Source organism: Microtus oregoni, unplaced genomic scaffold (assembly GCF_018167655.1).
Source record: "Microtus oregoni isolate MIOR12 unplaced genomic scaffold, Mior012 000009F_ref0000495, whole genome shotgun sequence".
Classification (NCBI taxonomy): domain Eukaryota; kingdom Metazoa; phylum Chordata; class Mammalia; order Rodentia; family Cricetidae; genus Microtus; species Microtus oregoni.
Window position 1 is genome coordinate 54518860 of NW_024543068.1, and position 15088 is coordinate 54533947.

The following is a 15088-nucleotide window of genomic DNA, read 5'->3' on the forward strand; positions in this document are numbered from 1 at the left end:
CAAAGAAAACTGAGCCTATAGTTCATGATCCTAGAGAAGCTAAGTAATAAGGTGAACCCAAAGGAAAACATATATAGACCCACCTGGAAATTGGAAACAAACAAGATCACCTGACAAAATAGGGAGCATGGGAGTGGGGGGGGAAAGGAGGGGAGAAGGAGGAGGGAAGAAGGGGAGGGGTGAGGAAAACTTGAGGGAATGGGATAGTTGGGATGGAGGAAGGACAGAGATGGGAGCAAGAGAAATTGATATCTTACAGAAGCTAATTGCCTTCTCCTGTGCTAGCTTTAGACCCTGAATAGCCCACCTCTATGTCTTCACTGACACCCTGTCACAAGTAGATAAAACCCTTTGGGACATGGTAACTTAGCAGAGCACTAGTTTCCAGCAACCGAAAGGCTAAGGTTATCATCAGACAGCATCTGAGGCCAATGGGAAAGTTGCCTCTCCTGCTGTAACTGCCTTTCTGACGATTCCAACAAGGTATTTGAAAAGCGCCTTGATTCTTGGCTTTTTGCTTTGTTACTATAAAAACTTCATGAAATTGCTTCCGCATTAGAACATGGAATCTGGGGTAACCCCAATTCGTGTTCTCAGGCCATGGTCACCCAAGTTGGACTCTATAATAAACTGTCTCTCCTGCTCTTTGAGTTGAAAGCTGTGTTTTTTGCATAGACAGAATTAAATGTGCTCTACAAATTAGTTGGCAATTCATGTTTGTGTTATGGTTTGTTATGACTGCTTAATTCAAAAGCATATTTGCAGAGAGGGAGTTTGAATTAAGTAAATCAAAATAGCAAAGCCTTTGATTAAAAAGTTAGCCTGCTTTAGCTTAAATGTTGATATTTCAAGGACTACTGATATTTTAGTCATTTGTGGTTATTTTTGTTTCCTGTCCAGACCCCTGGGAAATAAGAGAACAGTAAATCAAAGCCAAGATTGCCTTTTGAATTTATTTTCTTTGCATTTATGCCATGTATTAGTGCACTTTGAGAAACTAAAGACATTCATGACTTGATCACAATCGCTGTGAGAGAAAGTTGTGCCTCTCTGGAAAGACTAATTTACAGGATTCTTATGAAAATTGTCCTTTTAAAGTTTGGGGAGTTGTTCATTTTTTTATTTCCTTATGATTATATCATAAATGCTAATAATAGACAATAAGCTAGTGTTATCTACATTCTCCTACCTCATTTGATGATCGTTATAAAACCTAGACAATGCTAAGTGACACCTTGCAACCCTTTTGAGATTGTTTGTGAACCTTTGTTTAAGTCGAATAATTGATTCTTTTCACTTGCCAATAATTTAAGCAAAGACTTGGTAGGATCTGGAACTCAAAGGGTCAAAAAGCTCAGTAATTGTTGCTTTGTAATTTTCACAGGGTGTGTCGGCATTGTGACTGTAGTCACACAGCTCTGCACACCTTTCTGTCTCCACAGTTTTCTTGTGCGTTTCATCTTCCTTCGTCCATCCATCCATCCATCCATCCATCCATCCATCCATCCGTCCATCCATCCATCCATTCCACGCATGCACTTAGGCCTTTCCTTGTACTTGTAGCTAAAGACCAAGGCTCCCCAGGGACAGTGAGAAAGGTCTGCTTTAGGGACACAGACACTGGCGATGGAGAAATTAGTTGGATCCTGTGATTAAACGTGGTTAGCAGAGAAGAGCGAGCAGTTGCACAGGAAGTCAGGGCAGGACAGTGAGGTGTCTGCTGCCAGAGCCAACATCAGGAGCCTGTATTTAGATAGGAGGAAACAAGTGAAAGACGGCGCCAAAGAGGACCCTGGAGAAAACAAAACAATACAAAGAGGAATGGAATTCAAGGGGAAAGAACCTAAGAACTCGTGCTGCTGTGTAGTCCTGAGAAAAGGGGCCGGGACACAGCGCCACGTTCAAACAGCCCTCAGGCTGTGGTGAGGAACAACCTACAAGGAATAAAAAAATTAAATGACATATAAAGATTGACCTTGTTTACTCCCAAATGAGTGAGAGGTGCTAGCCTCACGGAAGGAAAGTGTCAAGGCGATTTAAACTACTTCTCATGGACTGGAAGAGAGCAAAGGACTTCAGTACTTGACTTTACCCACCCCGGCCCAGCATCCTGCCTGTCGAGGTCTCGGGTGTTTATCACCCTCCTATTCCCCAGAGTTTTAATCCTTCACTGTGGTAGGGAACTGGAAGAATAATGGGGAGGGGTGATGTGTGGAGGGAGACCCTTTTTCCTGTCCATCGCCCACGCCTTCCACTCCCCCAGGCACAGCCAGGTCTGTTCATTTCTTCTCTTTAGAGCCCCGGATACTCACAGCAGAGGACAAGGGACACTGAACTTAGTCCTGTTTACTCCTCAGCTTAGAATGGCCTGCTGTGTTTTTTTTTTTTCAGTTGTGTGCCCATCTATGCCTCTTCCAGTTCACAAAACTTACCCACCCTGCCTGCTTCTGTCCAACCCCAGCTCATATGCACCTTGTTGTGAGGTCTGGCAATGGGTGCGGACACATCAGAGTTCTGATTTTTATTGCCTTGTATTTAGCAGCAGAAGGCTAGAATATACTCCAAAAGAAAGTATGCTGATCTAAATTGATAAGGAAAGAGGACGTAAGGCTAAGAGACAGTTTAAAGCCGTGTTATGATCAGTGGAAGGGGTGGCGGGAGATAAACTAGAGAGGAAGTGTGGACGCTGGATATGATGAATTTTGCTTGGCAAGATGTGCTTAAAAACATCCGACCTCATCGAAAAGAGACTTACTGGAAGAGATTAAAACCAACTCACTCTGAAGCTTTGGAGGAACCGACTCTCTCCTACTTGCAGACTGCAGACAGCCAGGTTTCCAGCCAGGTTCCCAGAGGTCAGCCTCTTTCTTAGGCAAGAAGTGGCTTCTGGAGGCTTGGAACCTATGGAACACTGAAGACCCAGGTAGTAACATCTGAAGAGCACAAAAAAGTGACTTTTTCTTGTTTTTTCTGGACAACAGAACCACTTTTCCAGCGAGTGACGCTAAGCAGCCATTTTGACTGAGTTTCTGTCTTTCTTTTCTGGAGACTTACGGAAAGGAAGTGTTAAGCCCTAAGGATGAGCTTCTCTTTTGTGCCTTCTTGACCCTTTGCCTCAAGAACAAGCCCTGATCTCCTCCTCAGTAGCTATGCTCGGTAGACATCTTGGAAGCCCTGTTCCATAGTCAGGCATGTAGGCACCTGAGCTGGTCATGTTCATCACAGGATAACAAGGCCAAGGCTCCGAGGTCAGATTCATTGTCAGGAGAAAAATAAACTGAAAGGTAAAGTCTATCTATTTGTAAGATAATCATCATATACAATGGGAGGGCTAAATGGTGAAAATGGAGTCCCAGAGCCCTCCAAAGGCAGGTGTGTACCAGAGCAAAATTCCCAAAGTTCTTCAGGGTGGAGCTGAGATCTTATCCATCGAGTGAGTGTTTAGAATGAAGACAACGGTTCTTGGCTCATGGATCATCTTATATGTAGTCCTCAAGATCTTTAATGTCTGCGCAGAAAGGTAAATTGTGTGCTTACTCACAGAGTCCAATACACAGTGATCTTCAACCCAGCAACCTCTTAATTGGTGTTGGGTCCTATTTCTGTAAATTATTCCTTACCAATTTTTTAATTGGTCAAAAAGTGTCAGAACCATAAGACAAAGCATTATAGTATACACAGATGATAATCTCAGCCCTCCCTGATGTGCTAGGATTGGCACCCTTCTCGGTACTGACCAGAATTTGGAGAGGGGTCAGTAGCCCAAGCACGCGTTGCTGTGTTTAATTGGAGCCAGAGGCTGAACTATGCAACCAGAGAGACAAGTATGAAGATTAATGAGTGAAAATGTCTACTCAGGCTACCGTTCTGAGACATCCTCTGGGAAGCCCATTTAGTCCACTAATCTTTCTCAAACTGGTGATATCACCTCCCTGTTTGATGGGGTGGCATTGCGGTTCTGAAGAGTGGATCGGGTGGTCTTTCCCGGGTGGCGGGCAGCATGTCCACACTCTCACAGGTTTTTGTGTGTGGAGGAGGAATGGAAAAAAGGGCAGAAGTGGTCAAAGCAACATTTCTTTCTTCTCCAATCTAGATACTTCAGTTCGTATGTCCACTTACCAGTAATTTAAAGGCAAACATTCCGTAGCATAAGGAACCTAACTAAATGCTGCCTCTGGCCAGTATTATAGGTGCTATGCCCTGAGTTTGGACCTCTGTAATTCTAGATACCAACTAATACTGTTAGACATGGCTCTGATTTCTGTAGTACTTAGAATATAAAAATTAAGTCACTCTTTGATCCAAACAAGTTGGGTGTGAGAATGTCTATGCCAATATCTTGGTTTTAAACTACGTCTTCAGCCACAGTGATAGTTTACATAGACAAAATTCTGTCTTCAAATGTTTCCATTTATGAGAGAGAGTCTGAAAATTGATAAAGTCGTGACCCAAGTCCTTCTTTGAATCCTAGGAAGTCTGCCATGGTCACTTGTCCTTAACTAACAAGCCCACAAACAAGGAGCTAGGAAAGATTTATGGCTGTTTGGTTTGGCTCCAGCACTCAGAATCAGCTGTGGCCCTGGCCCAGGTGCGAATAAAAAAACAAATCTATTTTTCCTAGAAGTTTAATTAAACTACATAGATATATATGTTACTTAAACAACTGTAAGTATCAAAACACACATAAACACACATGCATGCACACACACACACAATCTAGGATCTTGTTTTGAAGTGGGAGGTTTTTCATTTATGAGTATTTTAGAAACTGAAAATTGTTTCGAAAAAATGCATCTGTCAATTAACAGAATAGAATCTATCAAAAAAAAACAAGTCAATGAACAAACAATAAATAAGCTTTTATAACATGATTAATTAAGACCAGATAATATATGTGTGGGAATATTCCAGATGAGCATTTGAAAAATCTAAAATAATGTGTATATGTTCTAGTGTACTTATTTTTATTTTATTATTTATTTTATTTTTAAAGATTCATTTGCTTGTATCACTTTACGTGTCTGTCTGAATGCATGTCTGTGGTCCACATGAATGCAGTACCTATGGGGGCCAGAAGAGGGGGTCAGATCCCTGGAACTGGAGTTACAGGTGGTTGTTTGCCATTTCGTAGGTGCTGGGATTTGAACCAGGGTCCTATGGAAGAAGAGCCTTTGCTCCTAACCCTGGAGCTATTGATTCAGCTCATTGCATGTATTTATAATCTCAGAAAAGAGAAGTCCAAATAAAGCTAGATTTATCGTGGCTTTTTCTTACTTATGCCCTGGGTTGAAGTTTATTAGGGAAAAGAAACTACAGTCATTGATAACTAATGTTAATACCAATATTAGTTGTCATCAGCCATCTTCTAGCCTGCGTCACTGACAACCACATCTGGATAGTCTTTGAAGAATTGTGTGTGGTCCCCAACAGACAAGTGCTATAAACAGAGGCTTATCCACTCATTAAAAACGATAGTTGCGTTGCCCTTGCAGCCTGCTTATTTCAGGTTATAAAATGTAGCTCTCCACCGTGCCCTTTCTTTCACATTCTGTGTACGAAGGTGACTGTCACTTGCTGAAACAGCCCTGGTCTTACGTTTCTATGATTGTTCCTGGGAAATTCCTTAGACTGTCGGCAAAGATGTCAGAAGAATTCAACATTCCCTTTGGAATAAGTAGCATCTTTGTCACCCACAATGCAGTGCCTGCTAAGAAAACAAAAAGAATGGCGGGTACAGGAGTGAATAGCAGAGATGAGTGTGTCCAAGTGGCCAGCAGAAGATGATCCGGCCAGAGCCGCGACTCTGCTGATTGCCGCTGCTCCTCACGTTGGATGAAATATTCATGCCTCTGCCCTGCTCTCGGCGAGCACTATTGATTTCTTGTCTAAACGCTGCTATATTTAGTCTAGACAAATGGAATGTGGATCACTCTGAATAAATTGGATGAAAGACCGGGGATCTTGCCTGCCGCTTTTCCTCAGTCCTGGGCAATTATTTATAATCAAGGGCAGTTTTTGTAAGTTGAGGGTGATTTTTCACAATTTAGTGATTAGTCTGTGAACAAACGCAGGCGGTTAGATACAATCATTTCTTTAGGGATAAAGGTTAAGAAGTCAGATTGTTCTTTGAGGTCTGCAGTGACTGTTTCAGAGCACTGGGGGATTTTATTCCTTATCTTGTTTTATTGTTTGTTTGTTTGAAGAATTTTAATGGATTGATGTTTATAGTTTATTAAACAATAAAGAAGACCCAAGGGTCTTTTGAATTATTTTATGTTTTGTGCTTTAAGATTCTGACCTCTGCTTATTTAGATGGCCATGAAAAGCACTGAAGACTACAGTCTGGCCTGTTAAAAATGAAAATGAAGTGTATGGTTAGCGACATTGCTTTAGGCTGGACTCATGAAAAGTCTGAGTTAATGCCCAAACTCTCACATCACTTCACGGTCTTTACTCGAAGGTGTGCATGGATCGTTACAGCGAAGGGACCAGAAGGTGTGCCTGGCCCGTGACAGCTAAGGGACCAGGTTTGTGTGGCCCGTTACAGCTAGGGGACCAGAAGGTGTGCCTGGCCCGTGACAGCTAAGGGACCAGAAGGTGGGCCTGGCCCGTGACAGCGAAGGGTCTACCTACTCAGCCGTCTTGTTTTCAGACTTGTCACACTACATTTGCTTGAACAAGAGTAATGTCCTAAGAAGTCACTGCTTGCCAAACCATCGTTTATTAAGAAATCATTTCCCATCATCATTAAACTGCTACATGCAGTATCCATAGTTCAAACTTCTGATTGACACATTGAAAAATAGCCGATATCAGCAAAGATAGATTAATACCTGTCTGCACGTGCTCACACGTGTTGCCAATGTGTGCCATACAGATGATTGCTGCTGCACGAGTGCACACATGCACGTGTGCCATACAGTGTGATTGCTGCTGCATGAATGTATGCGTGCCTGCATGCATGCCATGCAGTGTGATTGCTGCTGTGTGAATGCATACATGCACGTGTGCCATACAGTGTGAGTGCTGCTGCATGAATGCATACATGCATGTGTGCCATACAGTGTGATTGCTGCTGCACGAATGCATGCGTGCCTGCACGTGTGCCATACAGTGTGGTTGCTGCTGTGTGAATGCATGCATGCATGTGTTCCATACAGCTAGATTGCTACTCATAAGTGTTTACACGTGAGGCCTTAGTACTCTAAACAGGATACCTGGGAGTTTTCCTTTAAGCCCTGAAAATAAACAATAAATCTACATAGAATAGAAACTTAATAATTCCCAATCTGGGATCTTCAAACCTATGTAGATGTGGAACATGCGGAAGTGATGAATATTTCTAGTAATTTTAAGAAATATGGATTTTGATGAAGGAATTTTCACCTAGGGAAATTCTCAGAAATCCACAAGGATGACCCCAGCTAAGACTCCTAGCAATAGTAGACAGGGTGCCTGAACTGGCCTTTCCCTATAAACAGATTAGTGACAACCCTAATTGTCATCATAGAGCCTACATTCAGTAACTGATGGAAGCAGATGCAGTGATCCACAGCCAAGCACTGGGCTCAGCTCCTGGAGTTCAGTTGAAGAGAGGGAGGAGGGATCATTTGAGTAAGGTGGGGCTCAAGATTGTGATTGGGAAAACCACAAAGACAGCTGACCCGAGCTAGTGGGAGCGCACAGACTCTGAACTGACTGCTTTGGCTCCTCTCAATGTGGGTCACAGTTATGTGACTTGATATGTTGGGGAGGCCCCTAGCAGTGGAACCAGGACTTACTTCTGGGTGCATGAACTGGCTTCTCAGAGCTTGTTCCCTATGGAGGGATACCTTGCTCAGCCTTACTACGGGGGAGGGGCTCGGTCTGACCTCAACTTATCTCAGACCTTGCTGACTCCCCAAGGAAGGCCGTACACCCTTTGAGGAGTGGATATGGGGTGGGATGGAGAGAGCTGGGGGTCAGGAGAAGAGGAAGGAGGGGGAACTGGAGCTAGTATGTAAATTTTTAAATTTAAATAAATAAAAAAGAAGAAATATGGGAAGCTAAAGAAAGCAGAGTCAGCCAGATTCTCACCCAAAGCACTGTCCTCATCTGTCCTCTGTGTCACTCCGTGCAAAGAATTTATGGACTAGTGTGACTGAACATTGTCTCTCTCTCTCTCTCTCTGGGTGTTTGTGTGTGTGTCTATGTGTGTCTACACATGTATAGTTATGACTGGATTTGTTTGTTTTTTTTTCCCCCTCAAGTCCTAAGGCTCAACATTTATAATGATGTCTGATATTTAAGGGGCTCCATAACAGTGTGTGCAGTTTGCTGATCACAGTATTATTGCCATTTTATTATTGATCTTTAAGGATTCTAATATTTTCATTTTTAGGGATTCATATGTTTTTGAGCATGCGTGTGTAAATGGGTGTGCATGCTCCTACGTCTGAAGACAATAAGCACATGTGTGCACATGTTTGTGGAGGGAAGCCCGAGGGTAACCCTGTGTGTCATTCCTCAGTATGACAGTGTCTGTTGCTGGCCTGAAGTTCCCCAAGAACTCTAGGCTGGCTGCCTGGTGCTAGGACTGCAGCCTGCAGCTGCTTCTTTACATGTAGATGCTGAGGGTTAAATTAGTGTCCTCATGCTTGTACTGCGAGAATTGATCAACTGACCTTTGTCCCCAGCCAATGACTACATTTGTTTTTTGCCAAATGGATATGACATAGTTTATATAGGTGTTCCTTCTAGTTGGTGACTATGACATTAATAAAAAACAAAATCTCCAAATAATAATATAGCATTAAATGTTTTTCTCCATTAGGATTGTCTCTTTATGATTTATTTCTAGAAGTGGCAAACCTGAATAAAATTATAGAAATATTTAATATCACATGGTTCAAATTTTGGATTGATTTTTGTCAATTTTATACCAATTGGAAGTACCACTTTTAATAAATAATTCAATCATGTTCTTACCTTTTAAAATGGGGCATGATGCAGGCAGACATAAATGTATGTTCATATATACATGGGCACATATGTAATTCTTTGTAGCTACGTAGTGATGTTTCATTTTATTAGTGGTTTATATTATTTGCCAGTAAAGGGGATTTTTAGTTGCTGAATTGTTTTTATTTTCTAATATTTATAGAAATCATCATTTTATTTCAAGAGTTGCTTATACACCTTTGATTGGTTAGCTAATCATTATTGGTGAACTATTTTAATGTACAGAAAATTTCCATTTATATGCAATAGAGAAGACAAGATCAACAGTGTTTCCTGAAGTTGTCCTGCACACACTGTGAGTGATGGCGCTCATGTGAGCCTTTGACTACATTGCTCTGACCACCTCTGCTTTAGTGGTGGTGGGGCTGGGGCTCGGTGCAGATAACAGTGTTCTCGGGCTTGTGTAAGTAGGGGAACTGGAGCAAGAGGGTGAAACTGATGGCTTTCATATTGCGGTTGACTTACTGAACCTTTTCCCTAGGCTTCTCAGAAAGTTAAAGTATTTTGAATATTTTTGCAATTAAAATTTCTAGTTATTTCTGTCTGAGCTGGTGTTAGAGCTGAGTAGTGGTTCACTAATTTTGAGGAGATATAACCTCGGCTTCCAAAAAGCTCATTATCTTTAACTTGACCTCTTTCACTTTTTTACAAAATTTTACCTAATTCCTCAGGGTGGATGTATTCCTCAGAATGTTCAGCCATCAATTCGGCATGGGATCTGACCAATTAGAGTAGGCGTTAGCCATAAGCAACCTACATCTGGAGAGCTTCTTGGGCTGTGGTTTTCCTACCTAAAACTTTCTTTTGGTGGGGCAGCCTGATTATCTACTTAAATTGTGCTAGAAATGTCACATATATTATCCAATTCAATTTCATGAATTTAAATATTATCTTCAAAAGTTACATTTGGGTCATCAGATCTTTTTTCCTTTGGTGGTTTGATTAAATATTTACTTGAAGTTCCCGCATACTTCTTCCTCTCTTGTTTATTTTAAGAATGAGGTTTCCACGATTTAAATGATCACTATTTAAGAGCCAGTACTTAGACACTTGGCTGCTCTCACTTCTTCATGTGCGGACTTGGCTTGTTGTTATGGTTAATCACCATTAGCTGAATCTGGATGGAGATTTTTCCCACTTCTGATAGGGTCGCCGATGTATTGCATCTCATGCTTAACTTAGGGTAGAACTCTTCTGTCCCTAATTATAAGGCTTTTTATGAGTCCATGAATTGATTCGTGACAGAAGTTCCCTTTTTGTATGACATCTTTCTTTCATCTTGCATTACTTGGTCTTCAGTGGCTTAAATTTGTTAAGTGGTTCAGTCTTTATATTTAATATATAAATGATTTTGATACCTCTAGGTGAATCCATCTATTTGAAAACAGACATCTGTAGAAAGATTCAGAGCAGAATACTTGTTATTGAGTGAATTGAACTCAGGGACCTTTTACCAAAATTTATGTACAAAAACACATCTTGCCTTCAGTGTAAAGGAGTGATTGTGCCCCTTCCTTTATGTGTGTGCTTTGTTTACAAATCAGAGTGCTAATTTCCAATCTTTGTCTCCCCTTCTTTGTCTTCCTTCCCGGGTCTCCAGTGGATGTGAAATCAGAGGTTCCTATGGGCCTGGAGCCCATCTCACCTTTAGACCTAAGGACAGACCTCAGGATGATGATGCCCGTGGTGGATCCTGTCGTCCGTGAGAAGCAGCTGCAGCAGGAGCTGCTTCTCATCCAACAGCAGCAACAAATCCAGAAGCAGCTCCTCATTGCGGAGTTTCAGAAGCAGCATGAGAACTTGACGCGGCAGCATCAGGCGCAGCTGCAGGAGCACATCAAGGTAGCAAATGTGTCTTTGTCTGTCCTTCTCAGTCAGGGCACCTGCACCCCGCTGTGGGCCCAAGACCAGCTCACGGGAGCACTGATGGGCAAGTTCACTGTGGATAAGACATGGATGTGTGGCTTGATGGCAATTGTAGTTGTACTAGTTAGAAACGTGGTTAAGTACCCGGTAAGAGTGGCAGGAACTTCCCATGCGCGTCCGTACCCTCTCCCATGTGTTCCTTTTCCCGGTGTAGCCACCACCAAGAACCACAAGCTGAGAGAGGTCCAGGTTATGCTACTAAAGAACCTGTGTGCCCTGCTCATCAGGAAGGGTAAAGTCATCCCGTGAACAGGAGCAGTCTGAGTCTCTAGATTGTTTTCTTCTCAGTCTAGGTCAATACAAGTTTTTCCTTGTAGAAAAGCTTATATGGCATATAATCAAAATCAAAATAAAATAATACAATGAAAAGCCAAAGGGGGTTATATTTTTATATGCAAAAGTGGAATGAATATTTTAATGCTTTTATAGACTGTTAAGTCAGGGGAAATATAAGAAGAGCTCAGATTTTTTACTGACATCTGGTGATTCTGTGTTCACTGGAATATGTCACTGTAGATTTGTCTGTCTTTTGGTTGTTTGTTTGTTTTAATAATTGGCAAAGACATTTACCAACAGGGGTCTTGTAGGGCAAGGCAGCACATAGCTCTAAACTCAAAACTTAGAAGTTTTACGTCTGGGCTGACAAATGAGGCAACGTTTTTAAATTGTAAGAAAGCACAAGGATGTTTTGAGTCAGTCAAATAGATATTTGATTTGAATTTATTATTAAAAGCACAAAATATTTATAATAAAGTTTTACGTTATAATCAACTCTTTCAAAGATGACTTAAGGGTAATAATCATAATGCATAGAATTATGCATTTTGTCATATTTTGCTATACTGTACTCTAGGCACATAATCTCATGTGTATCAAGTAGAAACACATGAAAGTTGTATCAATATAGATCATGAAGTTATAACACTAAATTACAATATCTAAGAAGATAGAAGCACTATGTTCTTCCCATTTTTCTTGTTCTGCAAGATACATTATCTGCGTAAAAGGCTCTTCAATGCCTAATATAAAATATAATCTCTTGAATGTTGTATACATAAGAAATAAATACATCTAAATAAAAATATTAAAAAAATATAATCTCTTTCCTTAACTAACAAAGTTTATTAAGCACTTTCATATGATTGCTCCCTAAAATACCTTAAAAATAAGAATGAAGGATTTTGTGTGTGTCCCCAATGAAATCATTATCTCATGGCTATATTTAAAATATGAGTGACCTTCACTTAGTTTGTACGTTTATTTTTTAATAAAGGCCACAGTGTTCCTTCAGTTTGACCCTTGGAATGGTAATAGAAGCATTGCTATCTAGATTGCTCTCCTCCCAGGCACGGTAACTGGGCCAGGAGGCACGGGTGTGATACATGCTCGTCAACTTGCTTCAAGAGCCGAGTAACTGCATGGTTCATTTTTTTTTTTTTTGTATATGAGTTCTTCTCCTGGAGTATCAAGCCATGCTGATAAGCTGCTTGCATCGGTTTCCTTCAGATTTGTTTCTTTTTCATTGATGTTTGGTGCCATTGTTATTGCTGAAGCCAAGTGTGAGTAATTGACCATTTGATCACTAAGCACCTAAGAGCAGCAAGTAGGTGATTGCATCTGTGGCACAAACAAAATGATATGGCAGGATGATTGACATCCAGAAGAGGCTGGAAAAGTGGCTCTTGAGAGAGTTAGGATCTTGAGGTGGTTAGAAGGGAACTATAGCTTTAAGAAGATGTTTTTTCTACATACAGCGTTTTTGTGTGAGAGGCAGAAGACCCGTTGGCATCCTCCTTTTCAGATTAGGAAGTTAAATGCGTCCTTAGAATTTCTATTTTGTCCCGTTACTGTCTTAAGGGTAGGTCTAAAGGTTAATGTTTTTAGCATTCATTTAGATTTATTTGCATGAGAAAGAGTACCCCGAGCTTTAAGGGCATTAGCTTTTGAACTCTGACTCTTCTCACAGCTGACACCTGTTGCCTTCTGTTCTAGTCTCCCAGTTTTTGCCTAATCAGCTGAGGTAGAGAGAAACGGTGTGACTTCGCAAAGCCATGTGGAGTGTGACTAGAATGTGTTGTCTTCTTTAGTTTGCCCCCAAAGCTCCCAAATCCCTGTGACTCACAGCTGGAAAGAAACGTGTTAAATTTTAATTCTTTTTAATTTTTTAGACATACCCCATTCCTATAATAGATGTTGGATGTAAGTAATGATTATGGTAACAAATGTGTGTGGTTTTTCATATCAAGAAGGAATTATAGTTCGATTTCATTGAGGTTTTAGATAAAGTATTGAGTTCATTTGACCAGTCTCGATATCGATATAGAGTTGGCATTCAAACAGAATTTAAACATAACTATAGATTCCTAAGTAACAGTGGTATATTTGAGAGCACCCATTAAGTAGTTGGCATGTGAAAAAACAAAGCACCAAGGTATTAAGCTGTAACATGGGAACAGACAGAGTCACTCCTAACCATGTGCTTGGGTTAGGCTGTCACACTTTGCCTAAAAACTCGCCTTCTTGTTGCCACAAAGAAACAAGATGAAGGTCCTGAGAGCTTTTAATTTTTATTCCAGTATTTGTTATAAAATACAACTTTTAGATAACAAATATTCAAAAGGATAATAATATAATAATTATTCTTTAGTTGCTATTAAGCTTTAATAGTAATAAATGAAACTGTATCATTCAAAACAAAAAACCCAATTTCCTATGAATTATGTATATGATCTGTGAGAGGCGTTATTGTCCTTCTTACTCATGATGAACTGAGGTTCAGAGTACCTTTAGTACCCAGTCAGATCTCGTACATGGCAATGACAGAGGCTAAGAGAGTCGTTTGTTCTCCAGCGGGACTATTTGCTTTTCTGCAGATACATGTATTTCTCCGTCTTCAAATGCCGTAACAAATAGCCTCATATCTGTGTTATGTGTGGTTTGAAGTGAATGCATCAGAAAACCAGACTCCAGTACATGGGAGTTTGTGGACGTGATTTCATTTGGATCTGTGACTCTAGAAGTTTTCGTGTGCTGGAGGTCAGTTCTGAACTTTCTGTGATCTTCTAGAGAAGGATATGGATGTGTAGATTATGCATCCTTACAAGAACTGTCTCTGTGGAAGGGTACAGTCTTAGTGTCTGCTCTGTTTCCGGTAGGCTTCCCCAAATTAACTCTCACCCCCATCCTATCCATGGTAATTTTATACTGTATCTCGGGGTAAGAGCTGGTTGTCTATCTATGGTGTGAGAGACTTTGTGAAATAGACATCAAGGCCTTCTCTGCATTTGTGTGTGCCTATAATTTTGTAGGCACATGGGGAAAGGAGCTGAAGGTTCAAGCCAACAACATTCAAATGACCTGAGTGGATTTGGTAATAATTTTTGAAAAGGATCTACACGTACTGGAATTATCTAAAGACTTACTTCTTGTAGGTATCAAAGCCATTCTGTTTTCTATATTTCTATTTCAGTCATAATAAGGTGGTTGAAGCACGAGCGACATGCTGTCAAGCTCCAAACGTTGATAATGTTGCAGTGTGGGGCAGTGAATGATGATGTTGAAGCTTAAAGAAATTGCACACTCTCATGTTTTTCTCTTCTCGCAAGTTGCAACAGGAACTTCTAGCCATAAAACAACAGCAAGAACTCCTAGAAAAGGAGCAGAAACTGGAGCAGCAGAGGCAAGAACAGGAAGTAGAGAGGCATCGCAGAGAGCAGCAGCTTCCTCCTCTCAGAGGCAAAGATAGAGGACGAGAAAGTAAGAGGCACCAGGGTAACAGACGCGCTCTCTTCCCGAATGGCAAGAAAACGATGAACCCTAGAAATAAGCCTGTCGAAACTGCCCTTGTCTAGTTAAAAGAGTAACGTAGAGTCTAAAGAGCTCTTTCCTAACAGCCCTACAGAGCATAATGAGAAATGAACACGACATTGCCGAAGACACAGGCATGTTTCCTGGACTTTGTAAATACCATCACACTAAAGGGATGGAATGTAAGATTCAGTAATAAAGTTACGTTTACATGTTTTCATTTCTTCCATCTTCCTGGCCAGGCAGTCATTGCTCTGAACACGGTACATACCACGCCTCCGGTCCCTTTTGTTGTTTTTAGACACAAGACAGAATGTTTGCAAAATACTGGTCCACAAGAGGGAGACAGAGCCAA

General features: G+C 41.0%; 1 protein-coding gene across 4 annotated transcripts in view; it reads left to right on the forward strand.

Moving 5' to 3' along the window:
* The window catches only part of Hdac9 (histone deacetylase 9), a 463183-nt gene that overhangs the window by 83760 nt on the left and 364335 nt on the right, over positions 1-15088 (forward strand). For all 4 annotated transcript variants that reach the window (XM_041657935.1, XM_041657936.1, XM_041657937.1 and 1 more), the window contains exons 3-4: positions 10601-10842; positions 14532-14682. In XM_041657935.1, the coding sequence (XP_041513869.1) occupies positions 10601-10842; positions 14532-14682 (393 nt within the window). The remainder of the gene's footprint in view (positions 1-10600; positions 10843-14531; positions 14683-15088) is intronic.